Below are 24859 nucleotides of genomic sequence, written 5' to 3' on the forward strand. Positions count from 1 at the left end.
TTCTACTTTATTGGAACGCCTTCAGTCACAATTCATATGTCAGGGGTCGGCAACTAAATCCTGTTCGGGTCCGGATGAACATTGAAAGAATCCTGGCGGTCCGGAAGAATACTTGAAAAAATTTCCGGGTCCGAACAATTGAGCTTCGTGGGCCGGATTCGGAGCGTTGGTATAGGTTGTTCTTGACCTTGGGATCAATTTGAAGATTGATGATTTATGATTATGTGCCAGGTGTTGAAGAATAAAATCATGAGACGACTACTAGTTACCAACTAGCTGTGGAGCAGCGTCACCTGTTAAAAGATAAAAGGATAATATAATATTGAAATCCTTCAAACACAGCACCGTGAAAATCGTGAGATAGGTAGATTTGCACCCTGCCTATCTTATGGACGCGGGAAGTATGTATTTTGACATCGCAAAACACGTGAATGTAGATGGAAATAGTCGATCGACTTCAAATACAGATCCACTTCAACAATCAACAAATCCCCATCTTTTCGGTTTTACCAATCTGTATTATACCAAAGAAATGGGGACAGACAGCTCCAAAGTTATCGTCAACTTCGGACCACCCTGTATATTTCAAAACACTCTTCGCAAACGTCGATACCTAAATCCACTTTCTCGCTTTGTTTGGGTTTTTAGGTGTCAAACTGACGGTATCCGAAACATAGGATTTATTTTCATTCAGTTTGCATTACTGTATTATCCATATAGTGTCCGTTTCTACATTATTTCTAACATTGACCAATGACCACGTCCACTATATTTCTTTATATTTCTCATTTGCTTTTGCCAATAAATTGCAATTTCAGTGTCCGGTACTACATTATTTCTAACATTGACCAATGACCACGTCCACTATATTTCTTTATATTTCTCATTTGCTTTTGCCAATAAATTGCAATTTCATTTGTCACCAACAGACTTTTCTTCCTCTCTCCTTTTTTCTCAACTTCTTCCTATGTTGCGAGTGTTGTGATTGAAAGATTTATTGTGTGTGTTTCTCTCATTCACTCCACCTCTCTCTTTTAATTCTTCTTTTGAATTTTCTTCAAGACGAAAGAAATATCCAGATCTGAAATAAATTGAAAAAAAAAACATAGTGTGCCTACATAGATAGAAAATGTCAAAACACGTACCCACCTACCTATGTGGATATTGGGTATGCACGTCCGAGTTTAGGAAGTACCAATGATCAGAATTAAACAAAATGTGGGTTTATTTATTTACCTATCCACTTCATTTGGGTTTTGGTTTTAATATGAGGATTTACAATTTGTTACGCCTATTATTTTCATCAAATTTTAACTAGTGGTTCTGTGAACTGTAGACCTCACTCAGATTCTTTTGCCTAAGCTGAGACTTTGCCTAAATGGGTGACTCTACGTATTACACATATGTACATCAAAACAGAAATAAAAGTAAAAGTATCTACACGTCTTATGTAGGTACCTATATCCTATATCTAAAAGAAGAGGTGACACGGTTTTTTTTCTTCTTTTTTTTTAGAATACCTATAAACCTGTCAATCACTCTAAAGAATCAAATTGAAGAAGGGTTGATTTTGAACCTTTTTTTTTACCAAGAATTGGGATTATTATTATTATTTTTTGTAGATAGAACAGAAGGGTATACAAGGGTCATAAATGCGGTAATTTATCTATTACAATGTTCAAAAGTTTGAGACCAAAATTGGACCTGAGACACCAAATTTCAAGGATCGACGTGTCTTGATTCAAGGAACTCGATATTTCAAAGTTCATCAAAATCGGACCAGGCAATCGAGAGTTATAGCGGAACAAATAAACACATAAATAAACAAACATCTAAATCAAATGCAAAATGGTCGAGTTAAAACATAGACCTTCACTTCGATCGGTCAATTATGAAATTGACATTTCTGGAGCCTTTAACTTTTTATTTTTTGCGGGCATACCCGATATAAATGAATTCGAAGTGCCTTAGTGTGAACAAGAACAGAGTGAAAATGGAATTTTCTGAGATGTTTTCAGTTTTCTTTAATAATTACAAGAGCAATCATTTCCCAATGTCTGGCTTCTCCCTCTCTTTCTCTCTCCCTATAGCCTATACGTTACAGTTACAATATCTCCCTCTCAACCCTCCCTAGTAGACCGTTTTCATTTCCTGACAGTTTTTCTCAGAACTCCCTCCTACATACACACACTCTTCTCCCCTTTTTTCTTTCTTTTCATTTTCTTCTTTTTTAATCAAAATTTCCTTTAAGAATCATCTATTGATCTTTGGACAAAACGTTCCATTTTTGAGTCGATTTTTTCTTATTCTTCTTTAGGATACATAATTTGATTAGTAGATAAACATCTGATTTCTGTATGAGAGTGGTTTCGGTTGAAATTTTATTGTGGTTTTGTCACTGATATGAAGCCATAATATGCCAGTGGTTTCTCATATTTTACAATAATAAATGTCAATATGTTATTATTATTATTATTATTATTAATATTAATACATATTAAAAAACACTTCTGTTATGATTTCTACCTTTTTTTTACCCTTGACAAATCGCGTTTATGCTGAGATTTTTCACATTCATTTCCCCGAATACCAAACTCGAACAAATATATCTTTGCTTGAGTTAGTAGATCCATAATTGTATTTAAATCTCACATCAGAAAAGTGGAATTATTGGATATATCTATTATTCCATCTCCAAATATTAAATAGATATGAAGCTACTTACGTACGTATATTTACGTGGGATGTTGAAAAATCATGCTTTTCCCTCTTACTCTTTAGCTCCGTACTCTCATTCCCAAAATATGAACGAAAGTCGTGTTATATCTACATTTGTGCACGTTATAAAATACGAGGTGTATATCTATGTAGTGCCTTGTACTAGCATAGAATTTGTTTATATTGGTATACTTGTAATTCAATTTGCTAGGGGGGTTCTAATTTTTGGATATATCTATTATTCCATCTCCAAATATTAAATAGATATGAAGCTACTTACGTATATTTACGTGGGATGTTGAAAAATCATGCTTTTCCCTCTTACTCTTTAGCTCCTTACTCTCATTCCCAAAATATGAACGAAAGTCGTGTTATATCTACATTTGTGCACGTTATAAAATACGGGGTGTATATCTATGTAGTGCCTTGTACTAGCATAGAATTTGTTTATATTGCTATACTTGTAATTCAATTTGCTAGGGGGGTTCTAATTCTATTATTTCGTCCAAAACGTCTAATTTATTTCACTGATTCTCAGAGTCTCGTGTTTTCTCTTACCCCCTGCTAGTAAAATTTCCCGCCAGACGAAAATTTCAAACTTCAATTTTTGAATCCTTTTTCCCTCGTAAGAAAACAAAAGGACCGAAATAAAGTAGAGCCAAAGTTGTACTAACAAGATTAAATGCATACGAAACATTTGTATACTTGTACAATATACATACAAGGTTAGAAGTAGGGCCCATTTCTGATGAAAAACGCTTGAAGATTTGTCTTAGAATATTTTTTTTTTTATTACTTCCTACAACTTGTGCTTCATTGACAACCTTTTATGGAACACTTTACATAGTTTTTTTTTTTAACATTCATTCTGCAATCGTCCTCAGATAATTGTGGCACTATATGTAGAGCTTAACAATACGAGTAAAATTGACTAAAGTAATATCCACTTTTATCCGCCCAACTTGAAGCCTAAACCCCAAGGTCAGTTTATCATAAGAACACAGTTTGAAACCTAGCTCCTAAGTACCTATAGCGCGGTCAAACTTTCTTGACTTGGCGGGGCGGAGCGCTACCGCGCTCCTTGATTACCTATGAGGGTGCCGTACAGTACTAATTACTTATAAGCTGCCTTGAATGTTTTCCGAGACAAGGACGCGTGTTCTGCGATTCAAAATTCAATACATTTTGGTTGCCTCGGGCGAAGCAGAATTTACGTTACCTTTGAAACAGAGTATCCGTTCATAATGCCAAGAGTTGCCAAAGTTTGCAAAGTGTTCAGTGAAAGTTTCAACTCATGTTATAATTATTTATGGAAACCACCGTCTAACCGTCCTGGAACGTGGAAATATATTTGTTACAACTTGGAACTCTGAGGAAAGTTACCTTCGTGACACCTGGAACAAGGTAATTGAGAATGTAGGTGAGAAATCAATGATTTAGCGAATCCTGAATAATCTATGCAACGGTATAGTTTAAATCTGTTTGCTATCAACTCTGTTTCCCCCTATCAACAGCATTGTATTGAAGTCTATAATGGAGATACCTTTGTACATTTGGGACAAAGCATTGTGGTGATTAATTGCGGAAAGCTATCCCTGATGCCCTGTTAACACACATTGATCACAAAGTAACAATATTAACCTGTCCATTAAGAGGACGTAATGGATCACTCTACCCATTTCATTCGGACATCATTCAACAATTTACCTGGAAATAAAATCACGACAATATCATCTGAATAGAATAATGGACCTTTCAGTGGAGGTTGAACATTAGCCGAGCTTAATGCTAAAAGCTATAATATATCCACCAAAGTACCAAAGTGTCCCAGGACTTGGAAGGAGCCTAGATATTGTTTTTGGCCATCCAAGGAGTTTTGAACCCTCAATCCTTATAACACCGTGATGAGATAGATACCATATGTCATCTCACGGACACGGAAAGTAAAGTAAGTACATATAGTCTCTGTAGTGACGGTACATAATTAAGTATATAAGTATAAATAGGAATCTATTATCTCTTGGGTACATTAATGAAAGCTGGCGAAGTTGATGTTTCGCACAAATCCATTAGGACAATGACAAACGTGAGACATCTATTCATTGATTAATAACCTTACTTGTGCAATAATTATAATTGCAAAGCACAGATAGAAGTGACATGTGACCTAAATTGTGAACGTGTAGTGGGACTAGTACAGCTGTACTCAATCTTTTTTTCTGTGTTGGTTTTATCATGGGTGGCATTCGTGACATACGATTTTGCAAATGAAAACCTTGATCGAAAAAGACCAGGGAAAAAATGCTGTAATCTAATATGGGGGTTTCTACCACAACTTTTTTTCTATTGAAGTTTCCTTCTGCAAAAGCAAAACTGTGTTGCATATTTGGTAGGTACTTACATTTCGTTATCGAAGAACAGTTGACTTTGTGGAGCTCCATATCAACAATGTATGTGATGATTAGGTAGTTATTAGGTAGGTACCTACATTAATTGCATTGTGAATTTGTGAATGACTAAATTTGAGTTTTGCGCGAGGCACATGAAAAAGTTCGAGAGCCGCAAGTTGAATATTGCTGGACAAGTAGCTAAAAGTTTCCAATGATGCGAGCTGTTTTCTCTGGAGAGGTTTTGTAATTTATGATTTTACCATGGCCTTCAGGCCCAGGACACATTTTAATCCGGATATTGACGAGAGAGGATTATACTAATGGCCTGGGATTTCCATTTTGTTGGGTACCTAATGCCTATACCTATCCTTGAAGAATTTAAATTATATGTTTCTATGGATATATTCAATAGTATCCCTACAAAAGCATATCACTTGCTCACCCTACGTACGGCAGAAATATATTCCACAGTATCCCTACAAAAGCACGACATCACTTGCTCTCCCTACGTACGGCAGAAAAAGCCACGTCCAGTTAAGTACAACAGAAATTGAAAATTTAAATCTTTCAATGTATGAAATTCACCCTGTATAAGTTATGTACAATGGAAAGTAAAAATCTCAAACTTTCAGCACATGAATCCACCCTGTAGAGCGGCTTTCTCTAGGGTGCTGGATTGTTGCCATCCGCAGCTTTTCATATTATTATTATCTTTTGTGTTGGAAATATGAAAATATCACTCTGCTGGCACTAGGTTCTATTCTGATAAGATTGTCTACTTTTCTTGCTGAAATCCAACAAAGCCCGACTTCTAAAATAACTCTTTGACTGAGGAAGTTAGTCTAGTTACTTGGAGCTCTAGATATCCAGACACAGACCTCTTTATTTACTATGAGAATGGTGGCGTTGGAGACAAATCTGGAGGCAGATGGATAGCTAAACAGTTTAGAGTTTATAAAATAGACGTCAGTGGAGATCTTGCTTTTGTCACTAGTATGGAACCATGGATGAATTGGGGGAAAAAAAATCACTGAACAAATCGCTTAAAATCGCTTAAAATGACGGCGCTGATGATAATATTTCTGAAAGAATACTGTCGCCCATTTTGGAATGTCTACCCCGTAGAGTTGTAGAGTAAAGAATTAGAAGACACAAAAGACAAGGTGAATTAATACAAAACGAGAAATTGACGTTCAGCCACCAAAGCTTTTAGTTGATCAAACTGACACCAAGACCATCATTTACACCAAAACGGACGTCCCCTCAAGTCCCCTGAACTGTCAAACGGAAATTTTCCAAGGAATAAATTTTTATTTATTAAGTCCTGGGGCTTTGGTTTTCGTGTACCCTCAAGTTATGCGAGAACTTGTTCTCAAGAGAACGAGAGCCAAAAAAGTTTCCAACAAAATATTGTGTAACGTTTTCTTTTTTTTTTTATCTCCGTTTGCACCTACGGAACTCACAGGATATGTTACCACATATTCCCACCCTGCGATATAGTTAAAGCTTTAGAAATTTACATAAAGCAGAACGAGAATAAACCAAGTGTATGCTAAAACTCGGAAACTTTGATTGAAATTGAGATAAAGTTTTTTTTTCTCTTCTCTTTCGAAAAGTTCAGTGCTTCCTTGCGGCGCAGATATGTATCCCGACAGAATTTTGTTGAATAATACAAGTCCTTCCGTTCAGTATGGAGCTGTAGTTGAGCTGCTGACAGTACAGATACCTCAACTATTATGACACTGTCAGGACGTCAAGTCTTGTTTCAGATGGCAGCGTGTTTGTCTGGAACATAATATGACGGATGTAAGTCGGAATTGGGACATTGTCGGTGGAAACATGTGTGGCTTTTGTGGCACGACTCAGTGTTCCTTTCTACATAAATACTAGCATAGCGTGTGTCCGCATATGAGAATAGATAATTAGATAGTAATGGTTTTCGAGTAACACTCATAGCAAAAAAACCATTTTCGCCAAAGTTCGTTGGTGAACGTGTGGAATTAATTCAGACATTCAGAAGACAGGCTTCATTCGATAAAAGTCAATAAGATTACTGATTTTAATCAAAGAATATTGTTATTATTGACTTTAATCAAAGGATAAAAAATAAACCACACTAAAAGAAAATTCATTTTAGGCGTAAGGGTTGTGCACCACAGGACGAATCGTCTGTCAGACGCCCATAAATTTTCACTTTTATTTCTCAGCTCAACGTTCAAGCTTCTCTTTGATTTTTCTTGGAAAAAAAAAGGAAGAAAAAACAGTAAACCTCAATTTTTTCTCCTCAAAATACTTGTACAAGTTTTTAAAGGTTTCTTTTGATAGGTTTATATCTGTCAGACGCCCATAAATTTTCACTTTTATTTCTCAGCTCAACGTTCAAGCTTCTCTTTGATTTTCTTTGGAAAAAAAGGAAGAAAAAACAGTAAACCTCAATTTTTTCTCCTCAAAATACTTGTACAAGTTTTTAAAGGTTTCTTTTGATAGGTTTATTTATTTCCCACAGACATCAGGAAAGGTATGAGGCGGCAGTGTTTGGAATGATAAAATATTCTCCTTGACGCACTCTTATAACAGAATAAAATAAATATTATACTGAATAAATATTCTGTTCTTGCCCTACCGTACTAAAGGTACTTCAGGTAATTTATTTTACATAATTAGATCACATACCACAGTGTTATTGCTTCTAATACAAACTATAAGATTTATCACTTCGTACAATTATAATATTATTACCAGGGCATTTTACTAGTACCTTTCTCTTACCTTATAACTTATTAACTTGTCCGCAGTGCTCTATTCCAATAGCTTATTCGAAGCAGTACGAACCATATCTCTTTAGGATAAAGTTCGTCCCGGGCGGAAATCGAACCCGCGGCCTAGCGTTTACAAGGCAGGCATGCTACCAACCAAGCTAAAAGTTATTATTAGTAGGGTATTTGGTTAAAACTCTCCAAGCTCCAAATATTCAGTTTGTAATTTCTGTTGGTTTGGCGTGCTTCCAAGCTAACTAGACTGGCTTCAACTCTAGACTTGACCAAAACTCTTTATGTTTCAGAGCCCAATGTCACTGATGTTACCCTGGGCAGTACCCCTCCATCGGACCTGAACGTCACCCTCCCTGCCCCTGCGGTCACACTACCCGCCACACAGTCTGGAGGTTGGGTTCCAATATCAGCTCAACCTCACCAGGTGTTCGTCATCCCTACACAACCTCAACGTACGGGGGGCTCCAAATATGGGCCATACTTTGAGGACGGGATAGACCATGAAAACATCACGGTCCGAGTGGGCGACAATGTGACTTTGGATTGCAAAATAGGGCTCTTGCATGATAAGACGGTAAGCTTCCATTTGTTATTTCACTTCATTGTTTTATATTAATTCATTGTCTTATAGAAGGAGCCTCCACGAAGGTCGTAATGTACAACACCACCATATACGATAGGGCCGTCCCCTGGAAACAATTCTAACTATCGGCCATACACCGGAACTCAAACTCAAACACGAAATCAAATATTATTCCGGATAACACACATTGTTTTATTGGTTACTAACAGGTTGCCGTGCTTTGCCACGGAAAATTGATGAAAATTCAAGAATATACACATTTCGGCAAAATCATCTCTTCTCCTCTCGGCAAAATCTAGAACATATTAGGAATGTTCCTACCAAATTTTAGCTTTCTAGGTGTTGGAGATAGAGTCGTGATTTGGGTCGAATGGATTATGGATTGGAACACATCACATGCCTTCAGGCACATTCCCTTAGTCAAGGTATAGATTTACCTAGAAATTTTCAGGCGCTAATATGTAGGTGCAAACATACTTGGACAACAAATAGGTCTGGCCTTTCATTTTGAGAATAGAAGTCCATTAACCATGAGAAATTTAAGCCCCTAAGACTAGGTAACCCAAAAATATCTCCAACCAACGTGTAAGCAGGAGAGAAAGACGGGGAGAGGAGAGAGAAATGAAATGACATTTTTATAGAAGGTATAAGGGGGGGGGAGAGAGAGAGAGGAGGTCATAAACAAGTATATCCAACTCATTTGTCTTCTTTGTAGAAAAAACAGAAGCTTTTCATGTCCCTCAGTAAAATGTCCTCTGTTTCCATTTCTTCCTCTGTAGAATTCCACGTAACTTTCTCATTATAGAGAAATTATTATACTTCGCAAATGATATTTGGCATTACGTTGCTTTGAAGCTTTAAACTTTTTCATCAGAATTGAGATGCTGGAGGAGGGTTTTGTAAGTTTTTGTTTTCTAATTCCCGACATGGATTTTTCTCCATAAAGTTTATTTTATTACTGTGGGGTCAATTCTCGAAAAAAGAAATGCCCTGTCACGGCAAGACGCAAGACGGGCATTTGACACTCTCAACCCGCGCTCTCTCCATTGCTAGCCGAGTACCCACTTCAGTGTCCAGACGGGTGACATTATATGGTGTAATTTGATCTCGAGTTCGCCAACTCTGATATGAGATACAGAATCGTGTTATGAGAGTAAGAGTGTTATCAGGGCCGGGTCGTGGTGAAATTCGAAAACGAGATAAAATTGTGAAAACGAGGTAGAGGTGAAATGAATATTTTGGAAGGGTCTTTTTCTCTACATTTTTGGCAACTATTTAAGGGTATTTGATTAGATAATTTTGTGAACCGTATCTTTCTGTAGCTATTATACTACACTTGGATCACTGTCTATGAGAAAAAATAAAACCATAGAATTACCAACATACAAACCTAATCCAACAATAAATCAATGAGGAGTAATGTTGGATTGAGCAAAAGCGGTCAATCTCCGCCTCCGTACATGAAGGGAACAAGGGATCTAATGATCTAATCAAAAATACATAAATTGGGATATTCCCACGAACTAATAAAATTAAATTAAATAAAGGAAAAAAAAAAGTCTGTCATAGGACAATGACAAACGTGAGACATCTATTCATTGATTAATAACCTTACTTGTGCAATAATTATAATTGCAAAGCACAGATAGAAGTGACATGTGACCTAAATTGTGAACGTGTAGTGGGACTAGTACAGCTGTACTCAATCTTTTTTTCTGTGTTGGTTTTATCATGGGTGGCATTCGTGACATACGATTTTGCAAATGAAAACCTTGATCGAAAAAGACCAGGGAAAAAATGCTGTAATCTAATATGGGGGTTTCTACCACAACTTTTTTTCTATTGAAGTTTCCTTCTGCAAAAGCAAAACTGTGTTGCATATTTGGTAGGTACTTACATTTCGTTATCGAAGAACAGTTGACTTTGTGGAGCTCCATATCAACAATGTATGTGATGATTAGGTAGTTATTAGGTAGGTACCTACATTAATTGCATTGTGAATGACTAAATTTGAGTTTTGCGCGAGGCACATGAAAAAGTTCGAGAGCCGCAAGTTGAATATTGCTGGACAAGTAGCTAAAATATAAGTATAAATAGGAATCTATTATCTCTTGGGTACATTAATGAAAGCTGGCGAAGTTGATGTTTCGCACAAATCCATTAGGACAATGCTACACCACCACCATATACGATAGGGCGTCCCCTGGAAACAATTCTAACTATCGGCCATACACTGGAACTCAAACACGAAATCAAATATTGTTCCGGATAACACACATTGTTTTATTGGTTACTAACAGGTTGCCGTGCTTTGCCACGGAAAATTGATGAAAATTCAAGAATATACACATTTCGGCAAAATCCTATCTTCTCCTCTCGGCAAAATCTAGAACACATTAGGAATGTTCTTACCAAATTTTAGCTTTCTATGTGTTGGTACCCTGGAGATAGAGTCGTGATTTGGGTCGAATGGATTATGGATTGGAACACATCACATGCCTTCAGGCACACTCCCATTGTCAAGGTATAGGTTTACCTAGAAATTTTCAGGCGCTAATGTGTAGGTGCAAACATACTTGGACAACAAATAGGAAATAGATCTGGCCTTTCATTCTGAGAATAGAAGTCCATTAACCATGTGAAATTCAAGCCCCTAAGACTAGGTAACCCAAAAATATCTCCAACCAATGTGTAAGCAGGAGAGAAAGACGGGGAGAGGAGAGAGAGAGAGAGAGAAATGAAATGACATTTTTATAGAAGGTATAAGGGGGAGAGAGAGAGAGAGAGAGAGGAGGTCATAAACAAGTATATCCAACTCATTTGTCTTCTTTGTAGAAAAAACAGAAGCTTTTCATGTCCCTCAGTAAAATGTCCTCTGTTTCCATTTCTTCCTCTGTAGAATTCCACGTAACTTTCTCATTATAGAGAAATTATTATACTTCGCAAATGATATTTGGCATTACGTTGCTTTGAAGCTTTAAACTTTTTCATCAGAATTGAGATGCTGGAGGAGGGTTTTGTAAGTTTTTGTTTTCTAATTCCCGACATAGATTTTTCTCCATAAAGTTTATGTTATTACTGTGGGGTCAATTCTCGAAAAAAGAAATGCCCTGTCACGGCAAGACGCAAGACGGGCATTTGACACTCTCAACCCGCGCTCTCTCCATTGCTAGCCGAGTACCCACTTCAGTGTCCAGACGGGTGACATTATATGGTGTAATTTGATCTCGAGTTCGCCAACTCTGATATGAGATACAGAATCGTGTTATGAGAGTAAGAGTGTTATCAGGGCCGGGTCGTGGTGAAATTCGAAAACGAGATAAAATTGTGAAAACGAGGTAGAGGTGAAATGAATATTTTGGAAGGGTCTTTTTCTCTACATTTTTGGCAACTATTTAAGGGTATTTGATTAGATAATTTTGTGAACCGTATCTTTCTGTAGCTATTATACTACACTTGGATCACTGTCTATGAGAAAAAATAAAACCATAGAATTACCAACATACAAACCTAATCCAACAATAAATCAATGAGGAGTAATGTTGGATTGAGCAAAAGCGGTCAATCTCCGCCTCCGTACATGAAGGGAACAAGGGATCTAATGATCTAATCAAAAATACATAAATTGGGATATTCCCACGAACTAATAAAATTAAATTAAATAAAGGAAAAAAAAGTCTGTCAAATCTTACCATGCCTGGTATGACCTTTATGTGTGTCAAGTAGCATTTGCTTCAAAAGGGGAAGGAGGGAAGGAGTCTGTCAAATCTTACCATGCCTGGTATGACCTTTATGTGTGTCAAGTAGCATTTGCTTCAAAAGGGGAAGGAGGGAAGGGATTTCTATATCAGTCTTGTTCTGGCTTGAACCCTTCCAAACATTTGACAGATGACCAAGTCACTAGTGACAAGTCGGGGGATACAAGAATAAAACTCGGTCTTTCACTTTCTTCGGGGAGTTTTCCCTTGAAATCTATAAAATAAGAATCTATATAATAAAATCATTATAAATTAAAAGAACCAACCTCAGTGGTGTAGAGGTGAAAGAGTTAACTTCGGATCTGGAGTTTGGAGGTTCGAGTCTAAGTCGAATAATTTAAGTATGTTTAACACAAACATGTAAAATTCCTTTTCTATGTTATGCAAAAAGAGGTTATGTACTCTATGTACCTACCTAATATGTGACTATCTGTCTGTGCATATGTCGTTCTGTCTGCCACGGAAAGATTAATTTTGAATCGCGTAAGACACATAGTATTTATACTGTCTGAGTCAAGTCGTTAGTCAATGTAGTGCTTTGTTTGGAAAATTTAGACTGTGAAAGTAGGACATGTGAAAATTAATGTAGTCTCATTACAAACAGTAGGAGGAGATAGTACAACATTAACTGTGTAGTCTGTAGACAGGGTGATGAAAAAGTTAGGTGAGCGTTTTTTTCGGGTCTTGAAAATAAAAGGACGAGTAAAAAAGTTGAGTTTTGATTTCACAGTGAATTGAAAACTTATTCTATCTTTCACAAAGTTGACAATGGGTCAAAGTTTCCTGGTAATAGTCGAATAATTTAAGTATGCTTAACACAAACATGTAAAATTCCTTTTCTATGTTATGCAAAAAGAGGTTATGTACTCTATGTACGTACCTAATATGTGACTATCTGTCTGTGCATATGTCGTTGTGTCTGCCACGGAAAGATTAATTTTGAATCGCGTAAGACACATAGTATTTATACTGTCTGAGTCAAGTCGTTAGTCAATGTAGTGCTTTGTTTGGAAAATTTAGACTGTGAAAGTAGGACATGTGAAAATTAATGTAGTCTCATTACAAACAGTAGGAGGAGATAGTACAACATTAACTGTGTAGTCTGTAGACAGGGTGATGAAAGTACGAGTAAAAAAAAAGTTGAGTTTTGATTTCACAGTGAATTGAAAACTTATTCTATCTTTCACAAAGTTGACAATGGGTCAAAGTTTCCTGGTAATACAGACGTTGTAGGTTCGATCTCCGATTATACTAAAATTTCAAATTCAACCTGATTTTATACATCATAGAGATTCCTTCTTAGACTGAATTTTCATCCTAAATCTGGCAACTCGACCCTTTAATCCAAGTTTTTTCTCTTCTATTTTTTATACCTAGCTTTTAGTACTTACCACATTTCTTCATTTCCATTTTCTTTTTCGTCTTAATAGAAGGATGAAATATTTCCTCTTGGAAACCTGTGAAGCAGAAGGATAGAGAAAAGTGACAAAATAAATTATGGAAATATTGAAATTATTGCCATTTTTTTGTCTTTCATCAGGCATTTGTTTCAATACGTCTTTTGTGTTCCCCAGTGAGTATTTTTTGTATTATCGACACCTTCCTTAAAAAGGCCTTAAATTTTTGAAGAAAAAAAAAGTAGAAAGTTAAAAGAAAAAGTGAAAGTCCTCACCCCAGTAATTATTTATTTCAACAAGTTTATATTTCCCCCTCCACTCTTGGTGGAAAAAAAAATTTGGAAACGTCTCCGGTGAAAATTTAGAAGGAGGAACGTGAAGGGAGGACATTGGGTGGAAATGTGTTAATCATAAAACTCGAATTTTTTTTTTTATTAAATAAATAAAAAGAGCCAGTAATGAAATTGAGTAAATTGCTAGGTAGGTACTGGAAAGTAAGTTTTATTTCTTAACAAAACTTGAAAGAGTAAATAAAAGCACTCTCTTTCTCTTACTATCTTCCCCTTACTTTCCTCCACTCCATCTCTTTCCTTTTCAACTTATATTCTCTCTTTTTTTTTTTTCCTTTTCGGCATTTCGTAAGTCGTGATTTTATTATTATTAAAAACATAAAAATGAACACATTAGAAAATTTATTTTATCTCTACCGTGTTCTTTCATTGGAAATTTTAAAGATTTTTTTATTTCTTTTTTAAATTTAATCCAGCCTTTCCCAAACATATTCCATGGCCCTCTTATCCTGATCGTCAGGATGTAAATACATACATATTTTTTAGCTATTCTGAATGTATTCTACAATTCACGGGACCTCTAATACTATTCATTACGTGTTTCTATTATTGTTAGATATTAATACCATAATTTATGTTAGCATTGCTACGAGGGAGAACTTGCCACACCCCAGAATATTATTCTTCAGAATATCTTTCCCCCAGAAAAAACTTTGTGCAATTAAAACTTCTTTTTTATCCAGTTTTATGCGATTCAAATTGAAACTATACCTCTTGGCAACAGAGCTTCTAAAACTCAAAGAAACTGAAAAACAAAAACCTCGTGTGAACATCACATGACTTTTCATTACACTACAAACATTGGAAATAAGGGCTCAAAATAACTAATGAGAAAACTGGGAACTCTTGGGGGATAAAATAAAATCATCCCTCTAGGACAAACCGTTCTTGAGATAATTTCTACACACTTCTAATACTTCAAACAATGCATTTAAAATATTAAACTGAGGGTATCGGTTCGAATTCCAGCATTGTAAAATATAAAAATCTCTTGAATGCGCCTTGAAATTCGAACATTTGGGACATTATCTTAAAGAACATGCTTATACACAGAGATATGGGTACCCAATAGCCCAATACCATGATCACGTTGTATGAGGGTTCCTTATGTTTACATTGTGGGTAATAGAAAGTAAAAAGCTGTGACGCAACGAAATAATAAGAAGCATCACACAAAACGTAAACAGTAAAAAGGAAAACTAAATGATAAAAGAAGAGTGAAATAAAGATGAAATTGAAAAATATAATTTCAAAAGAAAATTAATTCAAAACAAGAAATGTTTTGAAAAAAAGAGAAAGTGAGAGACAAAGGCGGAAGAGGGAGAGAAACAGAAAGAATTTTGTTAAAAGATAGCAAAGGTAATGTAAGATAAAATGAAATCTCAACTAAGGAAATGTAATTTCCTTGAGAAAGAATATGAAATGATGTAGGTACACATGCAAAATTGAGGAAGGGCAAGTCCACACTTTACATGATCAACAGGTAAAAGTTGAAAGTTTGAGTTGAAAAAAAAAAGTACCTCAGTTTTCCGTTACATGCCCACAATAAACAAATTGCCCTCAACATTACATTGATCAAAACAATTAATTGATTGAAAAAAAAAACTATAGTTTTACCTACCCTACCTAAAAAAAAGCAACTTGAAATTTTGAAGCCCCAAGCCCTAGAGTAGAATAACATAGGCCAGATGTGGACACACCTAGTAGCAGGAAATAATGAAAAAGAAGTGGGGAAACAAGAGACTAAACTAACAAGGAAATGTTGGATATGTAGATATCTATTGAAAAGGAAATTTGCTGTTTGCTGAAAGCTCTTGTGCTCTGGGATGAGTAGGAAATGCCATGAATGTTGGACTAACAAAATTACACCAAAATCATATTCAAGGTTTGTGTTAAATTGAACCTTTTTCTTCGGGATTTTGTTTCACTTGGTCTTTCTTGATTGTCCCTCTTCAAGATGATTATGTATCAGGAGGGACTAGACCTACAAAATTCCCATATACAACAGTTTCCGTCATGTGAGCTTCAAGTTTCATAAATTCGGTTACCTATTGGACGAACTTTTGGTGGAAAAAATGAGATCTTTTTTTATTCGAGTTACCTACCAACCTACCATGTTTTAGCATGGTCACTGAACTTTGTATGTTTAAATTTACTAGTACAACCTATATATACATGATCAACAGGTAAAAGTTGAAAGTTTGAGCTGAAAAAAAAAGTACCTCAGTTTTCCGTTACATGCCCACAGTAAACAAATTGTCCTCAACATTACATTGATCAAAACAATTAATTGATTGGAAAAAAAACTATAGTTTTACCTACCCTACCTAAAAAAAGCAACTTGAAATTTTGAAGCCCCAAGCCCTAGAGTAGAATAACATAGGCCAGATGTGGACACACCTAGTAGCAGGAAATAAAGAGCTTGTATACCAGAAATTGATCGAAAATATCAAAATATCTTTAGGGTCAGCACAAATGAAAATGTTATTTGTGTCGAGCTTGGGTATGTCACTTGTGCCAGATATTACTTGTGCCTCAAATAGTGTCACAAAAGGAAGTGTCAGATGTTACTTACGCTCATACTCCCGCATAAGAATGTGAGTTGTATCACAAAAGGAAAAGTGTCTTGGGCCACAAACGAAAGTGCCATGAGTGGGGAATTTTACTTGTGCCAGAAATAGGTATGCAATGTGTGTCAGAAAGAAAGTTGTCATTGTCACAAATGAGGTGTGGCACAACCACAACAACAGTTTCCGTCATGTGAACTTCATGTTTCATAAATTCGGTTACCTATTGGACGAACATTTGGTGGAAAAAATGAGATCTTTTTTTTATTCGAGTCACCTACCATGTTTTAGAATGGTTACTGAACTTTGTATGTTTAAATTTACTAGTACAACCTATATTTAAAAGTTCTAAATCAAAACTAATGAAAATATTAAAATCCTGAACAAATAGGTGCCTACGAGGCCATTGTAGAGTAGGGAGTAAGTTTCAAACTCTAGGGACATAATGGCGGGAGGGGGTCTCAGCCTAGCTTTAAATGAGAGGAGAGGGGAGACGGGCTCAACCTAGCTTTAGGTGGGGAAAGTTGAGTATTAAGTAAAGATGAAAAGTTTTTATTACAATGAAAGTTTGCGTTTGGGATTTAAAAATCCATCATTTCATTCGGTAGGTACCAAGGATATACGGGGTGTTATTTGTTATCATGTTCTAATTCCACTTTTTATGTTGGCAAAATTCTGGAGAAGTGGAGAGTGACTTGAATTCCTACGAAAAAGAAAAACAAGATAAACAACTAATGTAAAATTATTGTAATTATTCATCATCCCTGTAAGTACAGAAGTACTTCATCCCTGTAAGTACTTCTGTACTTACAGGGAAGAATAATTATAATTAATTGATTTCCAATTCTATATGAGAATCGCTGCTAATATTATTTATCAAGTACCTATTTACATAATCATCTCCCGTCAATTCACAAGCTAAAATTCATACAACATGAATTTTGACAGATATATCTATTATAATCTATGTTTGAGAGCCTGTTGAGTAATAGTACACTACTGAGTCACACGAGAAACAAGAAGTTCACAGGCCTTGATAAATGGATTAGGTAGGTACAAAACATTGTATGATTACATGAATATCAACAGGCTGTATCATATCCTAATGGACGACATATCATAATATTTTATGTAACACAAAACTCAATGAATGGGGATAAAATTGTTATCATAACATGTAATACATATTGAATGTCACAGTGAAAACTAAATCAGATCCCGAAAAAGGGGATGAATAAAATGGCGTTATAATTATTCAACAAAAACAAAACTCGAAACTCTCGAACCGGAAAACCTCTTGTCCAAAACATTTTAATAAATGTTAATCCCTGTTCAATTTTGCGCTTGCCGAAATCCCTCCAGTACCTAAGTAAAATTTAAAAAAGGACAAACTCAAAAATGGCCTTCCGTTTTTTCCCTTTTTGCACTGCAGCGTGTGAAAATATCACACTACATTGCAGTGAAATGGAATATTTTGCTCATATAACTGAATACAATTTATTCTTTCTTTTTCTGCAATTGACAACATTCTGAGGATATCACTCAATACTACAAATACCTACTTACTAAGTATAAGCCTAAGCAATACAACCGAAAAACCTTCCTCTTGTCCAAAACATTTTAATAAATGTTAATCCCTGTTCAATTTTGCGCTTGCCGAAATCCCTCCAGTACCTAAGTAAAATTTAAAAAAAGGACAAACTCAAAAATGGCCTTCCGTTCTTTCCCTTTTTGCACTGCAACGTGTGAAAATATCACACTACATTGCATTGAAATGGAATATTTTGTTCATATAACTGAATACAATTCTTTCTTTTTCTGCAATTGACAACATTCTGAGGATATCACTCAATACTACAAATACCTACTTACTAAGTATAAGCCTAAGCAATAACTATGTACTGCAGTAACACTTCTAACAATGCTGCAATTGATTGCTGTTACTACCTTCTTGCAAGTAGCCAATTTACTACAGTAGATACCTACGTAGTTATCATGCAAAACAAAAACTGACTCCAAAGAATACCACTTTGAAGTCTACAACTCTACAGTATGTTTTTTTTTTTTTAATTGATGAATGCTCAACTTTATAGTTGTTTGGGAAAACAACCTACTTTTGTATCAAAAAGTTCAATGTATCTGCTAATTTCCCACATTCAAGTAGGAGAGAAGCTATAAGAAGCATACGTATAAGTCGTAGGAACAACAAAATGAATAAAAGTTACCCCTAGAAGTATTTTGTAGTATTGTACTCCGATAATTTATTATGTTAGGTAAATGTATAGCTAAAAACATAGAGATAAGATATTTTCTGTGACTTAAATTTTAAACTTTTTCAATTAAATTCATTGGGAAAAAATAACTCAAACAAACACATTTGGTAGCAAAAAAGTGGGTGGAGTAGTATGGAAGAGGCTCTTCTTCAGTGTCCAATGAAAATCTAATGAATATTCAATCCGAAATCAACTCAAGCACCCTCACACTTTGTCTAAAAACAAGAATTAATTTATTCCTCCTTGTAATGATAGATACAGATATGAGGGTGTATGTACTTAGAGTAACTAGAGTGCAATGAACCAAGAAAAAAGACAAGGGCCCCTCCTGTGAAGCATTGAAGAGGGAATGAAGGAGAAAAAAGAGTAAAAGTGTTGTTACATTTTCACGGAGAAAAATGGCGCTTGTGACTCTGGCAAAAGTTTTTGAACTTTCCTTTTTTATCGAACAATAATAGAAATAATTGAACTTTCAATTGCTTTAACTTTAAATGTGGAAAATATTGAGCTTGTTCAAATGAAGAAAGAAAACTTTCGTTTTGGGTGGAGCAAAAAACAAATCGAGATTTTTCGAACATTTTCCTGTACGCACCTCGCCATACCTACAATAGATACCTATGTTACTATAAAAGTTACTACTATACAGACCGCAGCCATTGATAGAATTAAATTGTTTGAAATGAATCTCAAAGGGGGGGTCTTTTCTGATACGATTTTTAACTGCTGGGAGTCAAACAGCAGTCTCCCCACCAGAATTCAATGCGTCAACCAACTACACAGGGATTGACAATAATAACACATCGATTTTCCTGTACGCACCTCGCCATACCTACAGTAGATATCTATGTTACTATACAAGTACCTATACAGACCGCAGCCATTAATAGCATTAAATTGTTTGAAATGAATCTCAAAGGGGGTCTTTTCTGATACGACTTTTAACTGCTGGGAGTCAAACAGCAGTCTCCCCACCAGAATTCAATGCGTCAACCAACTACACAGGGATTGACAATAATAACACATCTATTAAACAGAGCATATATCCATTACACAACACTGAAGTTGACGTATCCTGCGCTGCGTGCTATCTGTGATAACAGGTCGAGAGGAAGAAATAAACTGGCTCTGGGAAATGATTGATCGGTCAACAACTCTACTGCTTTCAATAAAAAAGGATTGTTTGTTTACCTGTGAAAATTCGTTGATAAAAAAAATGGGCCGATAAAAATAATTTCCCATGCGATGATGTATGTAAACGTTTTCCTAGCAGAACATCAGATTTTTTCCCCTACTCGTTTTCTTCTATAAAAAAAGGTCATTTTCCATGAGGAAGATACAAAAAACATAGGTCTGTACAAGCTAATTTTATGGACTTTTTTTTAGTAATAGAAAAAAGTTACCAACACGAAAGAACGGGGGTGGGGCTGTACGGGGGTAAAGAAAAGAGGAAGGATGTAAGTTTAATGTAAAAAAAAAAGTATTTGTAACAGCCTAAATAAACCCTACCCTATGGCTGAAAATACCGATGCCCAATATAAAATTCTGGAATAAGGTTAGAGTACACTGTACACAGTACCGATATGTTGCTTGGCCTATGACACAGTCTCAATGACATAGAAGTGGCTGGCCATAATTATAGATATGGACAGCCACTCATACTCAGATCGTCTGACAGACCGCAGTCTCGAGCTTTTTCCGCAACACACGTTCTGACGGTGTGACAGACCGTCCCACGTGTCTACAGCTTCTCAATCATTTAATTGATGTGGAAAACCCAGAGAAAATGAGAATGTAGGTATTGTAGGTAGGTAGTTATCGAACAGAAAAGAAATAGTTGGAAAAAAATTTAACAACACAATTTTCAATACGCTTAAAGCCAATAGAATTTATGAACAGAATAAAATATCGCATTTTATACCAAGGTTTCTAAAAAATAAAAAAAAAAATCTGATTTATTTTCCTCTGAAGGATTTAAAAGTTTCACTCCGTCTCAATTTTTCCCCCACTTTCTATTGCTACTATAGGAAACCTCTATAGGAATATCAATAAAGCTATCCAAAGTGTTTTACTGTAAATGATCTAACTGGGAAAGTGATTGCGAACAGAGTCCCTAGTAGAAATATAACTCCAATGCTTTTAATTTGCCAGGACTTGGTTCAGTTAAAACATACAGCAAACTATAGCATAGTTCGCTATTTTGATAGTCAACGGAAAACTAGAGAGAAAATAAGGATTACAAACTAAATATTAAAAGTGAAGTCATTCGAACAACAAAAATACCTAAGCAATAAAATGATGCTCCATCTTTGTCTTTTTTCTCAACACGGTAATGGAAAGTCGTGAACTATTCAATCCAATTTGTTCTTTTTTTCTTCAGTAGCTTTTCCCCGTGAGGTATAAGAATTGAAAAGTATAAAAAAGAAAGAAGAAGAAGAAGAAGAAGAAGAAGAAGAAAAAAAAAAGAATTGGGGGTAAAACTTTTGCGAATATAATAAGAGAGTTTGAAAAAGAAATAATCCCACCCTAATTTCTATTCGCCAGATATTCTACTATAAATCAGTATTATTATCACCCAAAAACTTGTTATTCTTTAAACGAATTATTTATGCTAATTATTTTGAAATTTAAATTAATACCTAAAATGTTATTCAACAAAAGTTTTTATGTCTTTCTTCTTGTTATTGTTATGTTATCGTTTTCCTTCCCCAGAGATATCTTTTAGATAAAAATACACAGATAGGTATATCGGTTAAACAAAGCTATTTTACGATGTGAATGACCCAGCGAAAAAACGCCTTCGAATTTTCAAATTAAATTTAAAATATCATGATTAGGTTTAAATTTTTATTATTTAAACATGCCGAGGTCAAAGGCCGTAAAAATAGTTCGAGGTTAATCATTATTTGGAGAAAATTTTGGTTTAAAATAAGCCCTGGATAAGGTAAGACCCTTTCTATAGCACTCTCGGGATTTTTTTTTTTTTTTTTTCGTCCATTTTGTTTTAATGCATGTTGGAACATTGGAAACAAGGGCTCAAAATAACTAATGAGAAAACTGGGAACTCTTGGGGGATACAATAAAATCATCCCTCTAGGACAAACCGTTCTTGAGATAATTTCTACACACTTCTAATACTCCAAACAGTGCATTTAAAATGTTAAACTGATGGTACCGGTTCGAATTCCAGCATTGTAAAATATAAAAATCTCTTGAATGCGCCTTGAAATTCGAACATTTGGGACATTATCTTTAGAACATTCTTATACATAGAGATATGGGTACCCAATAGCCCAATACCATGATCACGTTGTATGAGGGTTTCTTATGTTTACATTGTGAGTAATAGAAAGTAAAAAGCTGTGACGCAACGACATAATAAGAAGCATCACACAAAACGTAAACAGTAAAAAGGAAAACTAAATGATAAAAGAAGAGTGAAATAAAGATGAAATTGAAAAATTATGATTAGGTTTAAATTTTAAGAACGATAAGAACCTATCTATAGCACTCTGGGGATTTTTTTTTTACGTCAATTTTGATTAAATGCATGTTGGTTCTGTTCGTGCAATAAAGCTAATGGACCCCTCCTAATCTCTCTACAATCCAAATCAGAGCCGATACACCATTTTTGTTTCCAATGAAAAATTTGGAAAGTTACCAAGAAGCAAGGATATTTTTTTATCCAGTGTAGAAAAAAGTAAAAAATGTACAATAAATGCTATAAATATACATCTAGATACACATGATATTATCTGTAAAATTGTACATTGAAAAGTTTGTTCTGTAGGTTTGTGTAGAAATCAGTGACGGCTTTACCATGTTCTGTCATGTAGTGGCGAACCACAAAAGTTCAAGGATTTATCTATCATTACAAGGATATTTTTTTTTATCCAGTGTTGAAAAAAGTAAAAAATGTACAATAAATGCTATAAATATAGATCTAGACACACATGATATTATCTGTAAAATTGTACATTGAAAAGTTTGTTATGTACCTATGTTTGTGTAGAAATCAGTGACGGCTTTACCATGTTCTGTCATGTAGTGGCGAACCACAAAAGTTCAAGGATTTATCTATCATTTTATGGAATAAGCTTCGAGGTGTAATAAAAATCTAAACGCAATTCTTAAGCTAGAAAATTTTGTATGAATGCCGTGTAACTATATATTTGATTAAGCAATGTGCAACACATAACGAATTAGTGGAGATGTCAGTTTCACTTAATTATGCTGTCTGCGTTCTCCTACTATGGGTTATACAAAGGTTCTTCTCACAACCTTCTCCTCAGCCGACTACTCTTATTTGAATTTTACCTTTTGATATTCCTATAGAGGTACTTGATACATCTTCTTGGAACTCATTCACCCTTTAAAAAGCACACTTCAATTATAACTGACCACCCAGTATAATTTTAATTAATAACAAGTTTCCATTTATTATTATTACATTTCAAAAATTCAAATATAATGATATAAGCATTCAAATCATTTTGATACAAATAGGTTACCCATCCCCAAAATTACCGCTCATAGAGTTTGTATACCAGAAATTGATCGAAAATATCAAAATATCTTTAGGGTCAGCACAAATGGAAATGTTATTTGTGTCGAGCTTGGGTATGTCACTTGTGCCAGATATTACTTGTGCCTCAAATGGTGTCACAAAAGGGAGTGTCAGATGTTACTTACGCTCATACTCACGCATAAGAATGTAAGAATCTTGGGCCACAAACGAAAGTGCCATGAGTGGGAATTTTACTTGTGCCAGAAATAGGTATGCAATGTGTGTCAGAAAGAAAGTTGTCATTGTCACAAATGAGGTGTGGCACAACCACAAAGTGTCAGATGTTACTTACGCTCATACTCACGCACAAGAATGTGAGTTGTATCACAAAAGGAAAAGTGTCTTTCTCTTGGGCCACAAACGAAAGTGCCATGAGTGGGAATTTAACTTGTGCCAGAAATAGGTATGCAATGTGTGTCAGAAAGGAAGTTGTCATTGTCACAAATGAGGTGTGGCACAACCACAAATGAGAATACCTGTGCCACAAATAGGGCATATCACTCGCGCCACGGAGTAGCACTTCATTTCCAGATAAATGAGACGAATGGGGCAATTGGGGCACCCTGTCGTTCAAGTGTGCAGTATTTTCACCCTCTCATCACTTGCAATGAAGTACGTACCTCTAATGCACTCTATACTCTAATTCATTTCCAGATAAATGAGACAGATGGGGCACCCTGTCGTTCAAGTGTGCAGTATTTTCACCCTCTCATCACTTGCAATGAAGTACGTACCTCTAATGCACTCTATACTCTATTATTATAGCAAGGTACCCTAGTGATATGTCAGAGCACCTCCAATTTAATGTGATAGATGTTCTCTATGCCAAAATGGCGTATGTATATCACATACCTCGAGTTGGAATTGAGGATATGTGACGTGCAAAACGGGCGGGGCGCGACAGGAAATCCTTGTTCACGTTAGGGAGAAATGGGGAGCATAGAGCGCCCGTTGGGAAAGAAATGGACTAAAGCTTCTCCCGATCTTCTTCTGATCTCCCTCTCCTGATAATGCTGTCTACTCGGGAGAATTGAGCCTAAGGAGTCCGGTATGACACTTTATTTCTTCTGGAAAAAAATAGACAATATTGTCAAAATTAATGAGTTTGTTATTTATTTCGTTTTAACTTTAAGGTGGTTTAGTTTCTAAAAGCAGCTGATTGACACCCCTATGCCACATATCGAATAGACGAAGAGCTTTGAGGTAACAGCGTTACCTATTCTTTGAAATTACTACTCTGCTGGTGACATAGCTCACATTACGATGGCCTGCATACTCTGGCATATGATAGCAGTCACCATCCACCATGATTGATTATTCTCTTTCCCTCCCTCTCCTCTTCCTCCATCTGTCTCTTTAGTTCTCACTCTCTCCATTTCACCTACCTCTCCCTCTCTCGCACCTCCCTTTCTCTCACCACTTTTCATTATTTGTCAGCAGGAAAATATTCTTCACGGAGTACAAAAACTTGGAGAATTTATTATTTCA

General features: G+C 35.6%; 1 protein-coding gene and 1 long non-coding RNA gene across 3 annotated transcripts in view; one reads left to right on the top strand and one right to left on the bottom strand.

Moving 5' to 3' along the window:
• The window catches only part of LOC103507124, a 117140-nt gene that overhangs the window by 54010 nt on the left and 38271 nt on the right, over positions 1 to 24859 (top strand). For both annotated transcript variants that reach the window (XM_026822067.1, XM_017443188.2), the window contains one exon: positions 8170 to 8453. In XM_026822067.1, the coding sequence (XP_026677868.1) occupies positions 8170 to 8453 (284 nt within the window). The remainder of the gene's footprint in view (positions 1 to 8169; positions 8454 to 24859) is intronic.
• On the bottom strand, positions 37 to 24859 carry LOC113466547. Its single transcript, XR_003390916.1, has 5 exons — positions 24224 to 24859; positions 13612 to 13677; positions 12236 to 12434; positions 3938 to 4112; positions 37 to 293 (listed from the first exon to the last, which is right to left on the bottom strand). It is a non-coding gene; the product is annotated as an uncharacterized LOC113466547 (long non-coding RNA).

Source organism: Diaphorina citri, unplaced genomic scaffold (genome assembly GCF_000475195.1).
Source record: "Diaphorina citri unplaced genomic scaffold, Diaci psyllid genome assembly version 1.1 scaffold290, whole genome shotgun sequence".
NCBI classification, from domain to species: Eukaryota; Metazoa; Arthropoda; class Insecta; order Hemiptera; family Psyllidae; genus Diaphorina; species Diaphorina citri.